We start from the raw sequence: 25,471 nt of genomic DNA on the forward strand, positions 1-25,471 counted from the left end.
GCCCTTCCCAGCTGTTGACATTGCTGAGGGGCCTTGTGGGAGCTGATGTCATTACACAAATAGCATCACTGCTGCACACCCAGCCCATGCCCCTGCCCCCTCCTCTCCCCTAGAAAACATCATAAGAGGGGCTGGTTCCAAGTTTCCAAAAAGGAAACTCTCTGGGAGGTTTTGCCTTCGCAACGCCTCCTCTAACAGGCAGTGACCACCCGGCTTGGGCTTCTTGGGGTGTCCTGGGGCCCAGTGCCCAGCCCCCAGCTGGGCGGGGGGAGGGACAGGACAGCAGAGCCTTCTCTCCCTCATCTCAGCAGTTGGTGAACCCCCCATCCCCACCCCTAGGCCCCCCCGGGAGAGCCAACTCCACACGCAGGTAGCAACGGAGACCAGGAGCCACGTGGGGCAGGGGGTGCTGGTTGGACGGGCTGCGTCCCCTCCGCGCAGCGCCTGCCAGGACCTCCGTGGGACCCCTCATTCGGGGCCAGGGGGAAAAGGGGGCTGCTCGGGGCTGGGGGCCTGGGAGCTCACAGTTCTCCTCCCGCCCCCTGGCCCGGGGGGCTTCTGGATCCCGCCCTCGGGCCCCAGGTCAGGCTGCCCCGGCTCCTCCACGGCGACCCCCCCCTCCCCGCCTCGGCCCCGGGGAAGGGCGTCCCTGCTCCGGGGGGCGCCCCGTGAGGTAGCTAAAGTGTCGTCCTCATCCCGCCAGGGCCCGGCCCGCACGGGGGCGGGGACGCCAAGAGCCCCGCCCCCGGGCGCCCGCGGCCCCGCCCCGCCTGGCCCCGCCCCGGGCAGGCCGCGCGCGCCCCGGTCCCCGCGGGGTCCCGCCGCCGCCGCGCTAGGCCTTCTTGCACTTGCCCTTCTTCTCGCGCTGCTGGAACTTGCGCAGCCGCCGCGCCCACGTGTCCCGCCACTGGATGACCAGGCTGCTCTTGTCCGCCACGATGCCGCTCTGGTCCGGAGAGTCCTCCGCGTGGCCCAGCAGCAGGTACTTCTTGAGCGGCTTGATTTTGGGGCACTTGCAGGCGATGTCCCGCGAGCGGATCCACAGGCTCTGGTCACCGCGCCGGATGCGGCTCGCGCCCTGCTTGTACACGGAGATGATGTTCACCGTGAACTTCCACCAGTCCCCCGCCTTGTCCGCCTTCAGGATGTGGATCTGCACGGCTGCGGGGAAGCAACAGGCGCGCGGGTGGGCCGCGGGGCCGGGGAGGGCGCCCCGGGCCCCCCGCAGCCCTGGCCGCCCCCTCTCTCCAGCGCCCTTTGGGCAGAAGCAGGAGGGGAGACCCAGAGCTGAGCAGCGACAGCACAGGGGACCCGAGCGGGGCAGGCCGGGTCATGCAGAGGGGCGCGCAGCTGCTGCAGGGCTCCAAGAAGCCCATCCCGCCCCCCAGCCCGTCCTGAAGGTGGTCCCTTCTGGGTCCGGGAAGCTGGCAGGAGCTGACCACACCCCAGCACCCTGGGCAGGGCCCACCTGCCAGGCAGGTGCCCTGAGTGACACAGAGCCCACCGCACTTCACTGGGAAGGTTGCTCTGGCTACTTGAGCTCTCCCGAGTAAACGGGGGCAGTGTCCCCCCAGATTACAGAGGACACCCAGGCTGGTTCTGAGGCTCCCCCACTCCCAGCCAAGGCAGCCACAAGGACGTGTCCCCCTGGAAACCTGGAGCCAGCCCCCCCCACTTCCGCTGCGGGCAGCATGCCCCCCTGCAGCTCTGCCGGCCTCCCCCACGCTGGCCCCTGGGTGCAGGAGGGCATCGGACACCCCCAGCTGACTCATCCTTCTGGGGGTGAAGGAAGAGGTGGATTTTCCCGTGTTTTCAGTTCAGCCATTCCTGGGCATCCTGAACTTTGCACCCCAGTCTGAGGGCTCCACAGAATGGCTGCCATGGCAACCGTTTCCATGTTTTTGTCACCAAGGGACTCAACACTCAGTGTGAACTCTGAGGGGGATGGGGCAACCTCCAGCCCAGAGGACTGGCCCGGCTGTGTGTGTACAGGCAGAGTTGCCATGGTAACCGACTGCCCCTCCGCTAAGCAACAGGGAACCCCCATCCCACCCCGGTGTCCCTGAGGGCCCCGGTTTCCTCTCCGCAGGCCTGAGCTGAATACAGAACAAGCCTCCCTCGGGATCTGGCTATAGCCCCATGTGGGACCTCAGAACTCCAGGCCACCTCAGCGTCCCCCGGTCGGGGTGGTCAGACAAGGCTGCTGCAGAAGGCACCGCTTGCTGGGGCCCCTGCGATGTGGTCGGAGCCCAGGGACTGAGAACCCATCAGTCTCGGGGACTCGGGGGGTCTTGGGCTTAGCTCAGGGACAGGTGGGAGGACAGAACTGGTGGGGGAGCAGAGGAGGAGCAGAGCCGGCTGAGCTCCCAGGGGAACTTCTCACTCCCTGGGGGACCTGCGAGAACGTGGCCCTCCACAGCAGGAGGGCTGGTGACCCCTGCCCCCCCTCTCCTGGCCTCTGAGATGCCCCCTCCCCTAAAGAGCATCCAAAGTGGGGCACAGCCAGGACAGCAGTGAAAGGAACCTGCTTTCCCACCAAGAACACAGCCCAGAGAGGTGCCTCCCGGACAGCTTGTCCTCGAGAACCCAGAGGGACACCGCAGCGGACACTGGTCAACTGGGACAAGGCAACTGGCCCTTGTTCTCCTTCCTCCCCCAGGAAATCTCAGCACGGCCACCGGGGGACGGCACAGGCCGGGGGCAGGGAGGTTGGTGGCAGGACTCGTGACTGTGCTGGAAAAAGTCCACGTTTCCGCTGCCGTTGGCAGCACCTCCGCACATTACACAGCCCGCCAAGCATGAGCTGCACATGCGGCACGCGGGCCCGGGCCCCACCGTGCACACACGGCTGAAAATATTCAAAATACACATTAGCAGAGTGACCTCACACAGGCCTGCTCGCGCCCGGGGAGGGCACCCAGCCAGGCTGCCGGCCCCTCTGCCGGCCCCGCTTGGCTGCAGGCCGGGAGTGACCAGGCTGCGGGGAGCAGGGGGGCCCGGCAGCCCAGACATTCCTGCAGCTTTGCCCCCCAGCTGGGAGTGCTGTGGTGGGCTCTGGGCAGCTATGTCCCATTCTAAGCCCCCAGGGCAGCCCCTGAGCCCACGTGACCGGAACTCACCACAGGCCAGTTAGCAGCAGCCCTCAGGACGCCCAAATCCCCAGTGTCCTGGTGCGGATGTCCTAAGTGGTCCCCAAAAAGCTACAGCATTGGGGGCGGCTACGACAAGGAGCCCCGGCCCTGCCTTGCTTTCAGAAATGAGGGAGACAGGATCATCCTTGGAAGAGTGGATAGGAAATCGGACCAGCATCAATCTGAGGGACAACAGAGATGCTGGGGCAGCTGCTGGCAGCCCCCCAAGTCTGGCCTGGGGGTTGGAGCCCCTCTAAGTCCTTGTTCACCCCCCTGGAACAAGGGCTCAACCAGGCGACTACTGCAGGCGAGCCACCATCTGGAGTTCCAGGGCCCAGCGGGCCTGTCCCACGGGGCTTGGTCCCAAGAGGGGACTCTGCTCTTTGCACAGACAAAAATAGGGGTTGGGATTTGGGGCCGGGGCCCCAAGAGGCTGAGCAGGCCAGGCTATCTGGAGAAAGCCCACCTGAAGTGGTGGCAGCCTCCAGGACCCCGAAAAAGCTGTGGAGAAAGGGGGGTCTGCGGGACAGAGCGAGGGCAGGCAGGCTCCTGGGAGCAAGGCCTCGGCAGTCTGGGTCCAGAAGCCCGGCTGGGCTGTGCCACGTGCCTGCCCAGGGACCCCTCCTTTGCAGAGAGGAGGCTGGGGGGGGGGGGTCCTCCTGCATCAGTGGGGCAGGATTACAGGAAAGGTTTCCATGCCAGGAGCCCGTCCCCGCCACCAGGGCAGGATAGATGTGAGGACAGACTTCTTGCCTGCTGCTTTGGCCGTGGGCTTAAAAGCATTACAGCTTAGAGGGGCTTCGGCATCAGTGCAAGGCAGCCCCCCAGAGCTCAGCCTCTGGGGCTCCTGGGGCTGGCAGGGGCAGGTGCACCCAGCTCTGTCCCTGGGGGCAGAGGTCTGCACCTGGTTTGAGGGTCTCCCAGGGCTCCGAGGAGGCGAGGAGGCGGCTAAGAGCCGGGCCCTCGAAGGCCAGAGGGCAGCTCGTGTTGGCGGGGGGCTGGGAGGCAGGGCCTGGGGTGGGCTGGGGGCTTGGGGGCACTCCCTCTTGGGCCAGGAGGGCAGGATACGGCCTGCCTAGCCCAGGGGGTTCCTTTTGGTTGATCGCCCCATCTCTGACCACAGGGCGGGACCAGTAGGGCTCTCCACAGAAATGTCTCCAGCCGTCCTCCCCAGCTGCCTCAGTCTCCCCGGAGTCCCAGGGTCGGGGACATTTATCAGGCCATTGAGGGCAACCTGAAAAGCGGGACATTCCAGGTCCCATCCTGTGCTTGGATTCCTCCCCAAGGGGACTCGCCGCCCCTCGGTCTGAGCCCTGCCCGCTCCCACCAGCTCCGGCCCTGGCACCAGCAGCCACAGAACCCGCCAGCCCTCGAAGTCCATGGCGTTCCCGTCACCACCGCCACCGTGGACAGTGAGTGGCAGGAGGCAGCGCGGCACTCACTGACACCCCTGCGAGGGTTTGGGGGACCTCCCACAGGAATCAAAGCTCCCCACCAACCAGGCAGGTTCTAGAAAAGCTGCTTGGCCAGCAAGGGAGGCTCCGGGTGCTGCTCGTCCTCCTGCCTGTTTGAAATGAGCCCGTCAGGAAAGGCCCGGCCCGAGGAAAACAACCTGCCGAGGCCCAGCTCCAAGGAGGGGATGCTGCGGGCCCCCTCCCCTCCCCGGCGGGCCCCGAGCTTGTGAGACACTCTGCAGGGAGACCTCGGGCCACCCAGGGGCCTTCTGGATTTATGGGCTGCCCGGGGTGGGTGCCCAGGGGCCTTCTGGTGGCCTCACATCCATCTGCCTCAGAGAGAGTGGCCAGGTCAGGGCTGGGGAGGACAGCGAACCCCCAGAAATCATTAAAGTCATGCAGCCCCCATAAATCTCCCGGTATACAAAGCGTGTCATGCGTTCTAGCCGCTTCATAAAACGCGGCTCTGACCACATGTTTCCTGGCCTCCTGTGAAGGCTAGAAACCACCAAGCGGGGCCAGGCCTTGTTCTCGGGGACGCTGATCTTCCCGGAGAAGCATCGAGACCCTGCCGGTCGACATGGGCTGAGAGCCCCAGGGAGTGCTGGGTCAGGGGGCTCAGGGCTGACCCGCCGGGCTGACCCGCCCTGGATGGGGGTCACAGCAGCCACCCCCCCACCCCCGCCACCGAGTCTTCACAAATGAATGAACGAGGAGAGCTGAGGCTCACTGGCCAGGGCTGGCCCACTAGCCACAGCCCCTTCCTGCCACCCCCTACAAGGCCGTGCTCAGACCTTGGATAAGGTGGGAACCCCCAAGTGTATCCTAACGTCATCCCCAAGGGGCTGAGCACAACCTCACGAGACGCCCCGACACACACCTGCCCCCCAGCCCCAGCCCCCCGGGCAGCCGTGGGGAAGAAGCACTGGGCAGGGCAGGCCGGGCACCAGGATTTCTCCCCGGCCAGTGCCACGGTGGCCATGGGGTCCCCGCAGCAGCCATGCGTCAGCCTCTGGAGGCAGGAGAGGTGAAAGGGCCGTCCGCCCCTCCCCACTTCAGGCCCTGCCAGCTCTGGGGTGCACAGCAAGCCAGCTGGGTGGGGGGTCGGGGGTTCTGACCAGAGGCCCACGGAGGTGGCAAATTCACCCTCATCCGACGGAGAGGGCGCGGCTGATCTGAGAACCCACCGAAAGCCAGCGATGCCAACACCCTCTCCCTCATCGCAGCTCCCGTCTCCAGCAAGCCCTGGGTCTGAGGGCAGAGAGAGCACCTGTGCCAGCTTGGATGTATTATGTCTCCCAAAACGCCGTGTACTTCAATGCAATCTTGTGGGGGGCAGAAGTATTTAGTGTTGATCAGGTTGGAACCTTTGGATTAGGCTGTTTCCATGGAGATGTGACCCACCCCACTGCAGGTGATAACTGTGATTGGATTACTTCCATGGAGCTCTTCATTAAATCACTGGAGCCCTGTAAGAGCCCAGACAGAAGGAGCCTGCTGCTGCAGCTGAGACACACGTTTTGGAGAGAGCTGTTGAAAGCAGACTTTTGCTTTGGAGATACTAGCCCAGAGTTTGCCGCGAGAAGCTAATCCCAGAAACATTTTGGAGAATGCCATTTTGAAACGCAGCCTGGGAGCAAGCAGACACCAGCCATGTGCCTTCCCAGCTAACGGAGGTTTTCTGGATGCCAATGGCCTTTCTCCAGTGAAGGCAGACTCATGTTTATGCCTTGGTTTGGACACTTTATGGCTGTAGAACTGCAAATTTGTAACCAAATAAACTCCTTTATGAAAGCCAATCCATTTCTGGTATTTTGCACAACGGCAGCTTTAGCAAACCGGAACACCCCCCCCCCCCCGCCTCCCCGAGCCAGGCTCCCTGGGCTGCACTCCTGACCCGCTCCCAGGGCCCAGGAGGGGTGCGGCCAGCACCCTCTTTGGCTCCCATGTACCCTCAACATAACAGGCCTGGCCCTGAGCACCTCCTGCCGGCTCCTACAAGTCAGAGGATGACACCCGCCTCACCCAGAAGACCCGAAGAACGTGCCCGGGCGCTGCAGACAGGAGCTGAAGCAGACGCGCGAACCACGCCGGCGGCTGGCACTGCTGGGGAGGGCACGGCCACTGGCCTGGCGACTCGATTCAGGCGTGTGGGCCCACCCCACGGCAGCGGCACTTGCGGCATCTCCCGTCCCGGCAGCCTGAGTGGCACATTTAGAGGGGGCCGGCAAGTGTGGCGGGAGCCCCAGGAACAGGGACAGGGCACTAACCCTGGGGAGGACGGTGGACGTCGGGACCCTCTGATGCCAGCGGGCACACCTCGCTGGGCACGATGTCCATCCCCTCCCGTCCGCACCACCCATGGGATGGTCCTGGAGACACAGGTGATGCGGGCAGAGGACGGTGCTCTCTGGCCCCGTAGACAGGACCCCACCCCCACCCTGAGCCTCGGTGTCCCCTGCTGACCTCCACGGTCCCTTAGAGCCTTCCCTACCTACCCCTCCTTCCTCAAAACAGAATGTTCCAAGAACGGGAAAACTGTGAGGATAGACAGCAAGGGGAAGCTCTGGGGAGGGACAGACAGACAGGGGCCAGATCCTCCTCCCGCCAGGGCAGGCCCCTTACCCTCGCTGCCCTCCCCACCACCCAGCGCCCAGGCCCAGGCTCCCCTCGTCCGCAGGGGTCACTCCTGCGGGGGTCCCCACGGCCACAGCGGCACCTGCCCAGTGGGCTCTGACTGGGGCTCGGCTCCCGTCACTGGGCCCGAGGAGCCTCCCACCAACCTGGTGGCCAAACGCATTCGAGCTCGAGCTCACGCCCGCCCACCCAGCCCCACATCTGGAGCCCACACAGGCTGGCACTCGGGGTGGGGCGAAGGCACATCTGGTGGGGAAATTGGAGGAGCCCCAGGAGGCTGGCGGCCCCCCGAGGACGGGTCACTAACCTGTGAAATCCCACGTCACAAGCTCCCCGCTGGGTTCCCCTCTCACATCTGTCCCCACACCCGAGCCCCGAAGTCCCACCAGGCCCCGAACACAGGGACTGCCCTGGCCAGTCTCTGCACGTAAAGGGACCCATCCTGATGGGGAACAGCTACCGACCCCACGATCCAGCACAGGAAAGGGAGGGGGTGTAAAAATGGGGGGCAGGTCATCATCCCTAGAGGCTCCACGTCCCAGGGCTGGTTGGGGAAAAAGAGACTGGGTTGTGAGGCCCCCTCACCCCCTGCCCCTCTCATGACCAGCCTGAGGGGCCAAATGAGCTGAGCAGGGGCTCGGATCCACCCGCTGTCCTCACTGCCACCCCCACCACTGCAGCGCCACCTCGTCTACACTGGCACCATCGTAACTACTACCTACCACCATTAGACAGCCTCTATCCCCACCGCCACGGCCAGCCGGGTCTCCCCAGCCTCACGGTGAACCTTCCTCCACCACCGAGGCCGGTCCACGGCTGCAATGGTCACGTCCCCACCACCCCCTGACCCCTGGCAGCCCCCCACCACGCCCCCACTTCTATGGCATCCCTCGTGTCACCTGGACATCCCCCCCCATGATGGACAGCCACCCCCCACCGTGGGGACCCCTCCTGGTTCATTCCCTCTGAGGCTGGCCTGGAGCAGGACCCAGGGTGCTGCTGGGGACCAGTTCCAGCACCTTCTAAGGGATTGTGCCCCCCTTGTGCCGCCAAGAGCCACCTCCCTGGCATGGGGAGGGGAAGGTCTCAGGCCCGAGGGCCACTCGTGAGCAAGTCATCTCACTGAGGCTCCGACAGGGACACGATCGCTCCCTCCCAGGCGGGCGAGGGCCAAGAAGGATAAGATGAGAAGGAAGCCGAGGGTGCCCAGTCCGGGCCTGGGTCTCTTCCCGGGGTTTACGTGGCCTCAGCACGTGCCGGGTTCATGAGGGCATCGATGTCAACCGGGATCCCCATGGGCCCCAGGCCCTGCCCCGCGGCCCCGAGATGGCAGGCACACACCGCAGCCGACCCAGCTTCCCCCCCGATGCCAGCAGACCGTCCCCTCGCGTAGTGGCCTCCGAAATAACCTCGTGGGCTCTCGGGAGGAATACTTGAGACGAATCATCTCGTGAAAAGCATTTTGATTTTTCCATCTGGTGGTGCCAAAATGTCTTTCAACAAAAGGGGTGACTAATAAACATTTCTGGGAACGAATAATTTTTCCAAGAACTGGCAAAAGTGGGATGATCTCACCTTTCAGAATGGGAGCCGTCTGTCTTTCCCCCGCTCTCTGCATCCCGGGAAGAAGGCCCAGGCCACCTGAGGCAGCGGCTCGGGGAGCAGCAGGGGCCCCTCCACCAGTGGGAGCGGGGACCTCCGCCCGGGGTTTGGGGTATTGTCTGAGCATGGAAGGGGCCGTGAGCCCTCACCCACCCTCCTCCCTCCAGCCTCCCTGGGTCCTTCCCTGGCACCCACCCCATACTGCTCTACAAGCTCATCCACCCATTCTCAGCTTCCTGGGAGCCCTTCCTCCCTTCGCCTGCGCTGCCCTCCTCCCCGCTGCTTTGCCTTGGGAACACTGGCCACGCGGGCCTCCTCCTCCAGGAAGCCCTCCATCCCCACCCTCTCTAGAGGATGGGCCAGGCCCTCCTTACGCCCACCTTGGCCTGTACCTGGCCACACACCCACCATGACACTAACAGCCTTATATGACCCTTGTCTGTCTGTCTGTCCCCCTTCTAGATGGGGAGCTCCTTGAGGGCAAAGATTGTGTCATCCGTATCTGTGCCCTCAGCACCCTGACAGGACGGGGCACACAGCAGGTGCTCAATGAGTGTACGGGGTGGGGTGGGGTGTGTGCAGCTGTGGGGGAGGCTGAGGGCCTGGGCAGCGGGGCCCTGACCCCTCTGCCGAGCAGCTGCCTCCACAGGGGCACGGGGACGAGATGGAACACAGAGGAAGGGAGGGAGAAGGGAAGACAGAAAGCGGGGGGCTGAGGGGGTATCGGCTCTGGTGAATGAGCCTGGGACGGGGGGCGGCCGGGCTGGGAGCAGCCGCAGCAGCAGTCAGGGAAGCAGAAAGTTGGGGCCTCCCTGAGCCCCCCTGTGCCCCAGGTGGGTGAGGCCAGAAGATGCTGTTCTCCCCGTCAGTGGAGGCAGGCCCAGGCCCGACACCTCACCCGAGAAGGGCCCGGCCCTGTCAGGCCCACACAGCCCACCCCGGCCAGGGACAAAGTGTCCTCCTCGGGCCTGGGACCACCGGCGGAGTTTTCCAGAGCACAGGCTTCGCTGAGCGCCAGGCAGGGGGGCTCGCACACTTGCACACTCATACTCACACATGCGCAGAGGTTTCCTGAGAAGGGGGCAGGAATTGCTAAAACACTTGAAAATAGCAAAAAATAACTGTCTTACATTAACAACTGAATCTCAACAGCCCTCTCGGGGCTCCGTCTGCGGCATCTGGGAGGTGGGCTGGGGTCCCCTGGAGGGCAACAGAGGACCAAGGTGTCCCCAGGAGAGGTTGGGCCCGGGGACAACAGCATCCCCACTGACCCCCGCCCCTAAGAAATGGTGCCCGGCATGGTGGGGACACAATCGGGGCCACCGAGAAGGACGTCACGGCCACCCAACAGAGGAGGAAACTGAGGCCCGGGGTGGGCAAGCCCCTGTGCACAGTCCCACGGCACCCCAGGAAGGCACGTCTCCAGGCCAACCCGTCTAGGGTCTCTCCAGACGTGAGAGGTGCGGCAGGGCCCCCACCCTGGGGGACCCCACCAGTTCCTTCTCACCCTAACCAGGCTGGTCCTCTCATCGGTAGCAAAGCCCGAGGGAGTGCAGAGCGGAGCCAGGGCACCCCAAGCCAACCCGGTCTGTCCGCCCCAGCCCAGCCCAGCCTTTGGGCCACAGGCTACAGCTGGAATAGCACAGCAGCAAAACCTCCTGAGCTGGGGCAGCTCCTCCCCCAGCAGGGGCAGCAACCCCATGGGTCTCATTAGCAGCTTGTGGAACTTTCTAGTGACTGGCTGCACAGGGTAGGCAATGTGCTTGCTAATTGGCTCCCTGCCGGGTGTCAGTCAGAGAGCAGGGCTCCTGTGCCCCCCTGGCCTGGCCCCACCTCCCCTCCGACTCCCAGGCCCGCACCCCCACCTCCCCCCCCCCACCCCGGTCCACCACGGTGCTCAGGAACTCAGCGAGTGGCCGGAATTCCCAACAAAGGGTGCAGGGAAGACGCCCCACACGGCCTGGCAGAGCTGGACCCAGAGACCTCACCCCACCCTCAAAGCAGGGCCGGCACGGGGGCCTGGCTGCCCTCACCTGACCCCCAGGGTCCCCAGGGCTGTCCTCGGCCCCTCTGCCCAGTCCCTGGGGGTCTCACGCCCTCTCTCCTTCCCAAGCCCCCCTCCCAAGGCCCTGTCCCCCCACACCCTGCGGGGCCATGTGCAGTCCTGTTCCTGACGCCCACTTAGACCTGCCTCCTGCCCAAGCACACGGCCTACAACATGAGCTGGGATGACTCCCTGACTTTCAACAGGTGACCCCAAGAGTCCCGGGGACCCTCTTGGAAAGGGCACCGAGGGGCTTTGGGAAGGGGAGGGGGCAGCGCTGGTCCTGGCCTAGGGGGGCCGTGGTGAGGAGGACATCCAGGCTCTGTGACCCCGGGTTCTGCTGGGGCCCAGGGTCGGCCCCCAGGCTCGGCGCCCACTCGAGCCACAAAACCCTTGGGGCCCCGTGGGCAACCCAGGACCATGCGAGCTTATTCCAACCAGCCGGGGGCCTCTCTGGGCAGCAGCCGCCCTGGCTTGGAGACAGGGCTTCCTTCGTCTTTTGACAACCTGAAAGTCTGTTTTCAGAGCCCAGATTTACTCTCCCGTGGGGGCCAGATGTTCCCGCACGGCCCCCAGATGCCAGTGCTTTAAAGGGGCTTCTAAGATCTTATTGGAACCAAGAGAGGGCTTGCCCGTGGGTGTCCATGGCCCAGGGATCTCGGAATGGACAAGCAACACCTGCCCATGTGCTCTGGTTTCACTGTGTAGGGGACCAGGCACCCCAGTAAAATGAGACTGTTTTAGAAGTTCTCAGAATTCCTCTGAGTTCCTTTGCACCTCATGTTCATTTCACTCTGTTAAAAGGCACACCCTGCTTTCCTTACTAAAGAATTAAAATCCTTAAATCTGGTTTTAAACACCTGGCGCGGTTAGGACCCCGCTGGGCCTGGGTTCCGAGGCAGGGCTGCCCGACCCCTGGTCCCCGGGCTCCCCTCCGAGCCCTGGGGTCGGGGAAGGGTGGAAGTCGGGATCAGGACCAGGTTTCCTCCACGGCTGACCCTTCCCTCCTCACTGCTTCCTCCATCCCGGCCTCTCTTCCTTCCCGTCCCCTTCCGCTCCCTCTGGACTAAGGGTCCCCAGCACCGTCAAAGTCACCCTCTCCTGGCACTGGGCTGGGTGTTTCCCACAGCCGCAGGGTGGGTGGCCTCAGCTCCATCTTATCGACAAGGAAACTGAGGCCCTGAGAAGTGGCTGCACTCGCCCCAGTTCCCACAGGCCGTCCCGTCTGGGTCCTGGGGTGCGCCCGCTGCTCTGTGGACCCCCTCCTCCCAGCAGGGCTGGCTGAGGACAGGAGCAGCGTGGCCGGGGCAGCCCCGGAAAGGCCGGATGGAAAAGCAGCCACTGCTCGACCAGACGAGGCCAAACCGCCTGGGGTCGGCGGGGCCCAGAGGCCTTGGATGGGGAACTCAACTCCTGGGGCCAGCGGGCGAGGGGACAGGCAGAACCAGGCAGCGCCCAGCTGCGGTGAGGAGGAGGCCCGAGGTGGGCTGCCACAGCCGGGGAAGCGGAGACCCAGTCGCAGCCCGAATCAGCGAGGCCCACCAGAGAGAGGGCCCATGGTGGGGAGAACCCGGCTGGAAACGGGACCCCTGGCCGGGGGCCTCGGCTATCCCCGGGTTTGGCCAGGGCTGTACGCAGAGGCCTCTCCAGCCGGACTCAGGGCTCCTGTTTGCGTCTCCTGCTCTGAAGTGGCCCCCTCAGCTCTTTGCAGACGCCTCCCCTGCCCGCTCCGGGCTGCCCTCCTCCTGCAGGCTCCCAAGCACCCCCCACTCACGCACCCACAGTCAGGTTGGACCCCTGGCTCAGGTGAACGCTCTCGGGGTCCAGGAACCAGCGAGCGGCTCCCTCCCCCAACACAGTGCAAGTGCTTCCAGGAGAGCTGGGCAGAGAAGGGTGCAGGGCCAGAGAGGAAGGTGTGCGGGAGAGGGGGGCTGGGGCTGGGACACCCCTGCCTGGAAGGGAGCCTGGGGGCCCGGGAGGCAGGGGCTCTGCAGGGGGCTCGCGGGGTGGTCAGTCCCATAGTTCACTCCTAGGAAAGGCCCTTGGAGACCCCCTTCTGTGGTTTTCAAACCCAAGGGCATCTGAATTACTAGAGGTCACTGAAAATGCAGATTCCCTGACCCTGCTTCACTTCTAAGAGATGGGACTCCAGGAACCCGCATTCTGAGCCCACCATGGTGCTCCCACCGGTTTCTCATGCCTGGAGGACCCCCTGAGAAATAAGAGGCGGGTCAAATGCCCACAGTCCACCAGAGCTGAGCTGTGGCGTGACTGGGGTGTGGCTCCAGCACCCAAGGGGCAGGGAGGAGGCAGCGGCTAGGCCTGCGAAGTCCGGCACCAGCGGGCTCTGCAGGAGGCGGCACTGAGGCCCAGCCGGCTGTACTCCCCTCCTGTGCCCCCACCCCCAAATACACACACACCCCGTCCCTCTGAGCCCCGGGGGGCAAGAGAGGAGAAGTTCCTGGGCATGGGATACTGCCTGTGTCTGGAGACAAGTCCTCAGGGCTCCCCTGATCCCCACCCACTCAGGGCCACCCACACCCCAAGCCCGACTCCCAGCGGGTTACGGGACCCTCCCCAGCTCCCCAGATCCCCAAGCCATGAGACCCACTCACCATAGTCCTTCTTGCAGTACTTCTTCATGTTGATCTTCAGCTTCCCTTTGGAGGCCTTGCAGTAGGAATCGCAGTCTGCGGGGAGGGGAGAGGGACAAACACGAGTGACGCCGCAGCTTGGGTGCCCGTCCTGGGGACACCCCAGGACTGGCCTTTAGGGGAGTCACTGGGGACAAAGGCCCTGCCTGGGCCTGACGGATCCTTTAGCTGCTGCCTGCAGGTGGCCGGGCCACCGTGGGAGACTGGGGGGCTCCCGCACTGAGCCACCCAGGGCCTCAGAGAGCCGCGCAAATCCCCCCTGTTCTTAAGACGCCACCGGAGTCTGATTAAAGCCCAAAGAGGCCGCTTTGTCACCCCGCGGCCCGGCCTGTGTCAGGCGCTGGCTTCCGTGGCGCGGAGCCTCTGGCAGGGGTCAGGCCCTAACAAAAGGGGTCACAGGGGAAATTAGCAGCCCGTGAAGCATTAGAAAACCCCTTTGGTGTCCACTCCACTGGAGTGTGCAAATAGAAGGCCCCGCGAGGGAGAGTCTGCTCTAACAGACCTCCGACCGAGAGGCAGGGCTGCCGGGCCTGGGTCCGCGTGGTTTTGCCTCAGGGGCTTCCCAGCACCCCGAGAGTGGGCCAAGAGGATATGCAGGGCACCTGGTCCCACAAACACCCCAACCTGCCTCTCCTGGGGGCAGCCTGCGTCAAGCCCCCAAATGCCAACCTCCGACCCTGGCCCACCCGTGCCCTCTCCCTGACAGGGAGGGACCCCACAGGACACACAGCCTGAGGGTCAGCCCCTCCTAGATGCCCGGTGAGAAGTCACCCCTGGCCTGCCCCCTTCTAGCTCATTCTATTCCCACAGCAATTCCTTGGAGGTGGGGGGGCTGGGGGGTGCTGGTCCCAGCTGCAGGGAGAGCTCTGAGGCCCAGAGGGGGTGAGCCCCCCGCCCAGTGTTCTGCAGGCAGCAGGTGCCGGGCCCGGGCCTTGAACCTGGGTCTGAAGTGCTGACACCGCCGCGCTCTTGGTTACTGCGAGCTGTCCCAGTAAACGGGAGGATTCGCACTCAGCACGGGCAGGGTGTCAAGCTCAGGGCTGGGATGGGGGTGCCCCAGGCTGCAGGTGGGGAGACCGGCCGGGCTGCTCGGGGGCTGGGGAAGGCCCAGCGCCTTCCAGGAGCAGCGGTGGCCCGGGCAGCCTAGGCTGGGAGTGTGACCCGGTCAGGGGTGCAGAGAGGGGGCCCGGAAAGGTGTTGGGGCAATATCCACCCACACAGGTGCCTGGCCAGGAGCGGGTGCCAGCCCCTCATCCTATGGGGGGAAAGCCAAGGCTATGGCGGGGGCAGGGGGGAACTCTCAGAGCTGCCCCCACCTCCACCCCCAGCCTGTGGCTTAGACCTCTAGGAATATTCAGAGGAAAGAAAAGCACAGCTACAGGCAAACCCACCCCAGAGCGAGCAGCCCGGGCCGTGGGGGGCAGCACACACTGCTGACCCCATTAAAGTCAAAACAACAGCCGCCCGTGGCCCTGGGGGCCGGAGCCTGGCCGCCCCCTACTGCCTCCTGGGCCTGCTTCTCGGGGACCCCGGTTAGGAACCAAACTCAGGAAACGGGAGAAAAACAGACACCCAACTCCTGCTTCCCTGCAGTCCAGAGCCGCTGGGAGCCCCGGCCCAGGGCCACCAGGGGTGCAGTTCCAGTCCCACCCGCTGGACGACGGGCTGGTCATCTGCGGAGGGACCTCCTGGGTTCGAGGGCCGGGGGTGCACAGATAGAACCTCTGTCCCACTGAGGCCACACCCGGAAGGTCAAGCCAAGAGGTGACGGCGGCTCAGACTCTCAGGACAGTGGCATCTTCTCCACCATCACGGCCCCCGTCTGGCAGAGGGGCTCTGGGCCACGTCGCTGCCAGCTCACGGGGCACATGACACTCCCGGACAGGCCGTTGCTGCGGCCAAACCCAGGTCGTGCCTGAGCCCTGGTGGCACCGAGCGAGTGGCCGGAGCGCCTCCCGCTCTGTCCGCTGAGAAAGTGTTTTGGAATCCAAGTGGAGCAGAGCGACGCGGTCACCGCAGGGATGGCCTCGAGCCCACTCTGATTTCCCTGTTATTTTTTAAGGCAGTCAGGACCGCCACTGCGATGGGTGGGGAATCACTTACTGCCTGTGTCTTCTCCCCATGTGGGGACCCGTCACTGTGTCTCAGCCCCAGAGTGGGGCGCACGGGGTTAAGAGAACATCTCGGCTCCTCTGAGCCTCACATGACCCTGGGAAGGGGGTACCACCATCCCCATCTCCAGGACTGGGACCTGGAAGCTCAGGAAGTTTCCGGAATGGCCCTGGGCAGGAGGGGAGGCTGCCAGGTTCCGCTCACACAGCAGTCTACCGGCTGCTCTCGGCTCCTCTCCCCGCTCTGCTCCACTCTCCCAGCCTCGCTACCTCCAGCACACTCCTTTCCAGAGCCAAGGACCACGGGGCCAGAAATCATCCCAAAATGCATGGTGTCTGTCTTTGCCTAGGATGCACTGTGTCTGTCCTTACACCCAGACCCTGTCTTGACGAATCAGTAGAGTCTGCACCACAGTCATCACGGCCATGTACACGGCATATTGTGGCTCCAACCCCATCCCAACACCTGCCACGGCTCCTCTCAGCCCTTCCAATGACCCCCGTTTAATAGATGAAGATCTGAGGGGCAGAAATGTGGATGTCGTGAGTGACTCACCCGAGGGATGCGTTCTGGCTGCAGGGTCTGTGCTCTTGACCCAACCCCCTGGGCTCTCCACCCAGGCTGTACGGTGGAATAACCCAGAAGTTTTACAAATTACTGCTACCTGGTTCCCTACGCCCCCAAGATTCTGATTTAATTGGTTTAGGGAGCAACCTGCGTGTCCAGATTTGTAAAGCTCCCGGGGTGATTCTAACACATGGTTAGAAGCACAGTCTTAACCAACCATAAGCTGCCGGAAAGGTAGACAGACATGGGGCTCTGTGCCCACAGCCTACCCAGAGCACCCGCTTTGCAGAGGAAAGGCCCGGCACAAACCCCAAGCCGCTTGCTCTTGTAGGAGATGGTGTCAGCCTCTGAGCATTTGTAGTTCTGTATGTTTTGTTTATTTTTTTTGGTTCTTTGGTTGTTTTGGTGGGTTTCGTGTCTTCCTCTCTGTCAGATAGAAATTCTTTTCAGGTCCGTGTGCTTGTTGCAAAATGTCCCCTACTCCCTTCGGATTGGTTCTCAAATTGTGTTCTAGGAAAGCAGAAAATCTAAGCTTGTTGGAATTGTATGTAAAATGTGGGTAAATAGGCTTGGAATGAGTGACTGGAATGCTCTCCTTTGGGTAAAGTGACTAACCTTCAGGAACTCAGAGACAGCTACCTGGCAGCTTGTGAGCTCTCCGTTTTGGTCACTAGACAAGTGACCCTGGGATAAGGGAAACGTCCCTGCATTTCCTTCCTTTATCAAATTCACACAAAGCAATGGAGGCTGCTTCAGACGGGCAGACTACAATTTTACAATGCAGGTTTGACTCCTTCTTCAAAACGGCACCTCCTTGGCAGCCACCCATTTTAGCCTCTCCTAGTTTTCTTCCAAAAGAGCTATAGACAGTGAAAAAATGAAAATGCACAGTGATGCCAACAACAAAATGGAGAGATGACCCAATGCTGGAATCTGGGAGCAATCTCCATTAATTACAGGCAGATGGTGCTGTAATGAGTAAAACATGCCCAGGCTTTACCTCAGGACACAGCCAGGCTGTGTCTGATGAACGGAGAGATCCTGAAGGAAAGGAAGAGGACAGAGAGACAACAACCAGGAAACAAGTGGACAGGAAGTGTGTGTGTGTGTGCGTGTGTGGGGAGGGGGTCCTTCAGGGAGGGGCTGCTTAGGGAGGGGTAGACACTGGAAGGACAGTGGTTGCTTTGGATATTGAACTTGCATTTGAATCTCAGTCACTGATGCAGAGAATCAGAAAATCATGCAGTGGGAATCAGAGAAAGATACAACCTCCAGAGAACAGAATTAAACCTGAAGAAGCGCCTGCTAGATGACACGGGAAGTGGAGAGGATACTGTGCACATCCATCCTCCTTCCTCCGGTCTGGACCTGAGATGGAATCCAGCCATTGCTCCGGTACACAGGTTGGCAAATTTTTTTCCGTACTGGGCCTGATAGTAAATATTTTAGGCATTAAAGGCCCTACAGCTTCTGTCACAACTACTCAACCCTGCCGTTGCAGCTTGAATGCAACCATAAATAAGATGCAACTGAATGGGCATGGCAGACTCAAAAACTAAAACACACAGCCTCTCGGAAATAGGAGCAGAGAGCTGTAATGGGGCGACCAGGTGGAACCACGTGATATGAAAAAGGGCAGACATGAGAGAATGAAGAGTGGGGAAAACAAAACCCTAAAACCCAAGAGAAATGATACAGCAGAAAACTGAATTAGAAACATGGAGAATAAATTGGTGAAAATCTCACAGAATTTGAAGGAAAAGATAAAGGCAGGGAAACCAAGAGATCAGACAGAAAGTGGACAGGCCACATAAGATTGCAATAGAACTGCAGAATAGGTCAAATGGAATAGAAACAAAAAGCCAAAATAGGATTCCTGGGCGAAAGCCAGACCTACAAATGCAGGAGAGCAAACACTGAATTAAAAGTGGAAAGATCAAGAAAAAGGGACCAACACCCAGACACATCCTGGCAAAATATATGAAATACAGGACACAAAAAAAACATATTGTTTTCCCACCTCTTGTTTCAGTTGTTTCCTTTGCCAAAATACTTTTGCTTCTGCTTGGGTTGTAAGCTTTGGGGTCTTGGGAGAGGGGGTGGAGTTTGTTACCCATGAATTTTATACCTAGCTAGACTGTCCAAGACATTCTCAAGTGCACAAGGGCCCAGAAAATATTCCAACCATGCATTCTTTTTTGAAAGAAGTTCTTGAGAATGTTTTCAAATTGACTATAAAATGAATTTTAAAAAAAGATTTTAAGAGGGGAAAGTCACGGCATAAAGGGACTGGTGATAAGCACTGACACCCGTAAACTTTGCGATTTCAAATCTGGCTCTAAAACAGAACACAGAAATGAAGATAAATTTTAAGTGTTTGAAATGAATATCACAGTAAATATATATAAATTTACTTTGAAATTTTAGGTCATTTTAACAAAAACCAAGAAGTAGAATGAGGCTCTCCGTCTCAAACAGGGATGCTATTTCATGGTTGATCCTGACAAATTGGAGCTATTAGATCAAATAATGCTTTTGAAAAGCTAAATTATAACTACAAGACACTGGAGAAGACAGGAAATAAGTCATAGTTAATATGACAAAGACAAAAAAAATGGAAGACATAAAAAGTAATTATGAAAAAATCAAGATAAAAGGAGTAACTATCTAAAAAATAAAACAGTAACTGTAAACGGATTCTACTCCTCTATTGAAAATTGATTTAAAAATATTAAATAATGTTATTTAAAAGAAACATAACAAAATAAAGTCATTTTTTTAAAGCTTACAACCCAAGCAGAAGCAAAAGTATTTTGGCAAAGGAAACAACTAAAACAAGAGGTGGGAAAACAGTATCAAACAAAGTAGAATTCAAGGTTACCATGTTTTAAATGGAAAAAGGACAGCACCTAATAATAAACAAACTGATTGTTTTGGGTAGTGTGATGGTTAGGTTCATGTGTCAACTTAGCCAGGTGATGGGGCCCAGTTGTCTGGTCAAGCAAACACTGGCCTGTTGCTGCTAGGACATTTGTGGCTGGTTAATAAGTCAGAAGGCTGGTTTATTAAATCATAAGCCAACTGACTGCATCTGTGGCTGATTACATCAACGAGGAGCATGTCTTCTGCAATGAGAGAATTCAATCAGCTGGATTTAATCCAATCAGTTGAAGACTTTTTAAGGGAGATGAGAGAACTTTCACTTCTGCTTCAGCCAGCCCCTTCTGGGGAGTTCATCGAAGACCCTCATCAGTTGCCAGCTCGCGGCCTCCGCCACAGAATTTGGAATCCTACATCTCCACAGTTGCATGAGACGCTTTTACAAAAGCTCATATTTACAGATCTCTCCTGTTGGTTCTGTTTCCCTAGAGAACTGTGACTAATACAGGTGCAATAACATCTCATTGGGAATATATGAAGCAAAGAACTGTTGGAAATACAAAAAATAGAAATAGAAACACGTAAGTAGTAAAAGATGGTTAAATTAATTCCAAGAAGCTGAGATGGAGCAGGCCTCATTTCCTGACCACAGTGTAATAAATACTTTTTATTATTAAACAAGAGAGAATGAAAATAAATGAAGCATATTCAATTCTAGAAGTGAGAAAGTGAGCAAAACAAAACTTGAAGAAAGCAGGAGGAAGGAATTAATAAAAACAGAAGTAGAAATGAGTAAGGTAGAACATGAAAAAATTCAGAAGAAAAGCCCCCAACAACCAAACAAACCAATAAAACAGACGAAGCCCTGTCATTTCTAAGTACGAATGTAAGATGCACAACAGACACAATATTAGGAAGTAAGGAGAAAAGGGATATAAGCACAATTTAAAGGACATTTTACATATTACAAGGCAACTTTGGGCTAAAATTTTGAAAATCTGAATGAAATGTATTTTTTTTTTTTAGGAAAATACAACTGAACTAAAGAAGAGAGAGAAAATCTGAATAGACAATCTTAGCTATCCCTGGATCCAGGCAGTTACAGAGGAGGGTCCATTTAAGCATTTAAAGCACAGACACTTTTCATGCTATTTGATCGGTTCAGAAACATAGAAACAAATGTGAAGTGATTATGCTGAACCAATACAACTGCAGAAAATCGACTACTTTTCAGCTCTCAAAAAGGCGGTTTTTACGTGGTTCAACCTTAATATAAAAGTAGTATAACCTCAGACACACCCCAACCGTGCAGACCCATCCATCAATGGTGGTTAGGAACCGAGACCCAACATTTAGGGCCCCGCGGGTCCTATCCAACCCCACGCCCTGCCCGGGACCTCACCCCACTTGGCTGGAGAGAGAACACAGAGTAAGGAAGAAGGAAGCAGGTTGCCCTGGTGCCCCCAGTGTCTCAGGGGCTCAGATCTGCAAGTGCCCTGAGCCAGCGGCACCCCCCTGTCCCCCACCTCCCCGACAAGGGACAGGAGCTGCCAGGTTGGACGCTGGCCCTGCCTGGTGCCCCACTCAGACGCGCCCTGCCCCAGGGAGAGCCGCTGAGTCCTGGAGGCCGCCATCTGCCCAGCTCGCAGCAGGCTCATCCTGGCTGGCCGGCATCCTGGCTCCTCCCGGGGGCAGCCCAGCCTCCCTTTTATCCTCCCACCTGCTCCCCTGATTGACTCCCGGCCACGTGCCAAGAGGTGCCCCTGCGGCCCGAGCCCAGCCTGGCACCCCTCCACCCTCCTCGTCCACCCTGGTTAGCTCGCCCTCCGCTCTACCTCCTGGGCCCCGGGTGCCAGGACCCTGCTGGGCAGCCTGCTGGCTGGATCGACGCTCATCTCCAAGCATATGGCAGGCAGAGCCGGGCGCCCCACGGCCGGAGCCAGGGGCACTGCATCTGGCACTTCCCCTGGGCAGACAGGGCGGGGAGCTGGCAGGGGCCTTGCTCACCACAGCCCTGGCCGCCTCGTGGCACCTCTGCTTCCAGGCTGTCGGCTCGGGAAGGTGGGGTCATGGCTGGGAGTAAAGCGCAATGGACGCCCATCAGAGTCAACCCCACCGGGGCAGAGAAACCTGGAGGGCTGGGGGTTTGCAACCCCATAGGAAGGCTGGGCCTGGGGAGGGGCTCCTGGCTTTCCCTGGCCTGGGGGGAAGCGCTCAAGGGGAGAGAGGGTGGGGCTAGCAGAGGCAGGGGGCATCCTTCTGTCTCAGCTGGGACACTGGCCACCAGGAGATGACAAAAGGCAGGTGAGTCCAATTTTCCATGTGCTCGGTTTTCCAGGAGCTGCAGGCGTTCCTGGGTTTCACGGTGGCCACATAGGGAAGGCTTGGTGAGGACGGAGGGGGTGCACCCCACCATGTAGCTCTCACCTCTCGGTCCTGGGCTGCAGGTGACTCCCCCCAGAACCAGCCTGCCACCACCCTTCCCAGCAAGCACTCTGTCTAGGGGTACTGACACCTCTGTCGGAGAGGAGGGGGCCACAGGCAGCTCTCCAGCCCCCACACATCTCTCCAAGCCCGTTCACCCACCCACTTCATCACTGCCAAGCCCCACCCGCCTCGCCAGCATAATACCCATTTAACTTTGGGCTCTGGGGCAGAAAGGCCAAAATGAGGCAGCCTCTAGCAATAGCTGGGTGTTAGATGCCTTGGAACCCAGGGAGCTAATGCCTGGGGAAAAATTAGTTTGCAACACAGATAGCAAAGGATTGGTGTCTGTGCCAGTTTGGATGTATTATGTCCCCCAAAACACCATGTTCTTTGATGCAATCTTGTGGGGGCAGATGTATTAGTGTCGATTAGGTTGGAATCCTTTGATCGAGTGTTTCCATGGAAATGTGACTCAATCAACCATGGGCAAGACCTTTGATTAGAAAATTTCCATGGAGCTGTTACCCCACCCATTCAGGGTGGGTCTTAATTGAATCACGGGAGTCCTATCAAAGCGTTCACAGACAGAAGGAGGTGCTGCAGCCAAGAGAGACACTTTGCAGGATGCACAGGAGCTGAGAGTGGAGCTGGAACACAACCAGAGATCAGTAGACACCAGCCACGTGCCTTCCCAACTAACAGAGGTTTACCAGAGGCCATTGGCGCTCCTTCGGTGAAGGTATACTCGGGTTGATGCCTTCATTTGGACATTTTCATGACCTTCAGACTGTAACTTTGTAACCAAATAAACTTCCTTTATAAAAGCCAATCCATTTCTGGTATTTTGCATAATGGCAGCATTAGCAAACTGGACCAGTATCTTTAATATATAAAGATCTCTTCCAAATCAATAAGACAAGCAACCTAAATTTCAAAGGAAATAGGTAATTCACAAAAGGAAATAAAAAGGAGATAAGGAGAGGAAAAACCGTTCAGCCTCAAATTATCAAAGAAACGCAACTGAAATCCATAGAAGTATACCACTTTGGCCTGGCAAACTGACAGGGGCAAAAGCAACCCCATCCCTACAATGTGACTGGGTGCAAATTAACACAAATTTTCCTGGGAGCAACCAGGATTGAATGTCAAAACCCTGAAAACATGCACAATCTCCGATGCAGCAACCCCATGTCTATGAGTTTATCATCCATTCACCCACTTAAAAAGTTTTACTAAGCACTTCCCACACGGCCAGCTCTGGGAAGCACTGGATATATACTGGGGTGAATGGGATAGTCACTACGGCATTAAAGCAGGAGGGGACAGGCCAAAAATACAATAATACGCAGTGATAAAAGGGTGCCATGAAGACAACAGGAGGACACACTGGCAGAGAATGGGGGGACGGGGTGGGGACCTTCTGAGATGTAAAGGTCAGTGTGAGAAGGTAACATTGAGGGTGAGAAGGAGTCAGTCCTGAAGGGCGGGAAGGAGCCCCCCAGGCCCCAGCAGGTGCAAAGGCCCCAGACAGGGGAGGAGAGGGCTGGGCAGGTCTGGGGAACCCCAAAGGAGGTGAGACTGCAGGTGGTGAGGGCAAGAGCCCAGCCAGAGAAGAGGCTGTGGGGTGGAGAGTACAGGGGGTTCCTGGGGGGCTTGTCAACGATGGCAGGGCCCAGGATTTCATTCTAGAACACACCACGCACAAAAATGTTAACAGTGATCATCTGGGTGGTGGGACTAACACTGGTCTTTGTTCTCTCCATTTGGCTTATCTCTTTTTAAGGACAATGAGAATACAATTCTTGTGTTAAAAAAATACTAAAAATATTCTAAGGTGAGACCACCTTCTTTAGTGAGGACAGGGCCGCTTACGGGAGGAGGGACTTGTAATGAGATGACATTCTCTATTCAACAAGGGTGACATCTGTACAGGGCCTCTACCACTGGGCAGTGCTAATCTTCCAGGAGATGGTGGGTGGATGCATCTGTGTGTTGGCATATGAAGCTTCATCCTCTCCCGGTGCCAGAGTTGTTAATACAAAGGGACAGAGGGGAAGTGTGTGTCAGCCAACAGATAATTACTAGCCCCCAGTGGGCACACGTCAGCTGCTGTGGGTGAGTGGTGGGTGTACACCTTACTTGCCTTCAAGGAGCTCATTGGCTTGGGGTGGGGAGGACGGGAATAATCAACACAAGGCAAACTGACTCCTAAGACACTTTCCTGTGCTGGTGAGCACTTTGGAGAGAACATTAGCTGGCAATGTGGTCGGGAGTGAGAACCCTGCTCCATCCAGCCAGGGTGGCTGGGAAAAGCTCTGTGAGGAGGTGTTGGGATTGAATCATGTCCCCCACAAAAGACAAGTTCAGGTCCCAAGCCCTGGTGCTGTGGGTGTGAAAGCGTTTGCAAATAGAGCCTCTGAAGACGTCATTAGTTAAGGTGAGGCCGAACGGAATGAGGGTGGCCCTTAACCAATACAGAGATGTCCTTATAAGCAAAGGAAATTGGACATGATGGGAGGAACCCACGGGAGCAGCCAGAAGCCAGAAGTCAACAGAACCCAGAAGAGAGAGAAGAAGATGTCACGTGCATTGCCATGTGACAGAAAAGCCAAGGACCAAGGATTGCCGGCAGCCAGCCCCAGAGTGCCAGTCTTCAGGGTGAAAGCATCGCCTGGCTGATGCCTCGATTTTGTTCCTCTGATCTTAAAACTGTGAGTCAATAAATTCCCCTTATTTAAGCCAATGCACCGTATGGTATTTGTTTTAGTAGCCAGGAAACTAAAACAGGAGGAAACATGTGAGTGAGTCCTGAACTGGGGTGAGAAGATTGAGGGAAGAAGGTTCCAAGCAGGAAGGAGAGCCCATGCAAAGGCCCCATGGCAGGACTGAGCCTGGCAGATTCCAAGGTACCCTGAGCAGACAGGAGCAGATAGATGAGTCCCCAGGCCCCAGGGCCGTGTGGGGCTTGACAGGACTGGGAGTCTTTTTTAAATGCAACGTAAAGCCCCCAGAGGGTCTAAGCCAGGCCAGAATCCCTCAGGGCTGCAGAATGCAGCATCTTTAGTTGTAAGGGACTGAGACTGGCTTTCACCTTCTAGCTACCAGGGGTAGGTCCCTGGGCTCCCCTCACACCTGAGGTTACTGGAATGTGTGTGGTAGTTACAAAGAGACAGTTTCCAGCCTCTAAGGAAACTGAACCGGACAAACAAGCATCATTCTTTCTCAAGGACTGCAAAGAAATAGTCCAAGTGAAGAAGTATAGACACTGGTGAAATTGAGCGCTGGATTCTCTTCCCACACCAAGCTGGTGTCCCGGGACCCTGCAGCGTGTTCCCCGAGGGACCCCCTGCCCTCTTCTCTCTGCACTGTCCCCGGGGGGGTCACCTTTGGCCTCTGCTCCAGTGTCCAAGGCAGGGGCAGGTCCTGAGGCCAAGGCCACGAGCTGTGACAGCTTCAAGCACCAGGCCTGAGTTTGACTCAGCTACTAGGCCCTCCCCAATATCCTTTCTCCTGTCTTCCTAAAGGGCAAACCCCAATGTTCCCAACTTAAAATAATTCTTCTCCAGACACCTTCAATGGAGCCACTGCAATGGGTTGCGTTGTGTCCCCCAGAAAGAGATGGTGAAGTCCTAACCTCTGCTCCCTGCAAATGTGACCTTACTGGGAAATAGGGTCTTGGCAGATCCAAGCGGGTTAAGACAAGGTCCTGGATTAGTGTGGACTCTTAATGCACTGACTGGTGCCTTTAAAAGAGAAAGAAGGAGAGTGACACACAGAGGAATGGACACAGAGCTGGAAGACAGCCATGGAGATGGAGGCGGAGATTGGCGTGACACAGAGACAAGTCAAGGGACGCCAAGGATGGGTGGTCACCACTAGCGGTTGGAGGAGGCCAGGAAGGATCTGGCCCCGGAGCCTTCCGAGGGAGTATGGCCCTGCCGGCACCTGGATTTCAGACTTCTG

At 58.4% G+C, this 25,471-nt stretch overlaps 1 protein-coding gene across 1 annotated transcript in view; it reads right to left on the minus strand.

Annotated features, from left to right (window-relative positions):
* The window catches only part of NTN1 (netrin 1), a 185,151-nt gene continuing 159,680 nt past the window's right edge, over nt 1-25,471 (minus strand). The window contains exons 6-7 of the mRNA XM_037809826.1: nt 13,484-13,558; nt 1-1,161 (exon numbers count right to left, since the gene is read on the minus strand). Coding sequence (XP_037665754.1) covers nt 833-1,161; nt 13,484-13,558 — 404 coding nt within the window. The 3' untranslated portion in view covers nt 1-832. The remainder of the gene's footprint in view (nt 1,162-13,483; nt 13,559-25,471) is intronic.

Source organism: Choloepus didactylus, chromosome 18, assembly GCF_015220235.1.
Source record: "Choloepus didactylus isolate mChoDid1 chromosome 18, mChoDid1.pri, whole genome shotgun sequence".
Lineage (NCBI taxonomy): Eukaryota > Metazoa > Chordata > Mammalia > Pilosa > Megalonychidae > Choloepus > Choloepus didactylus.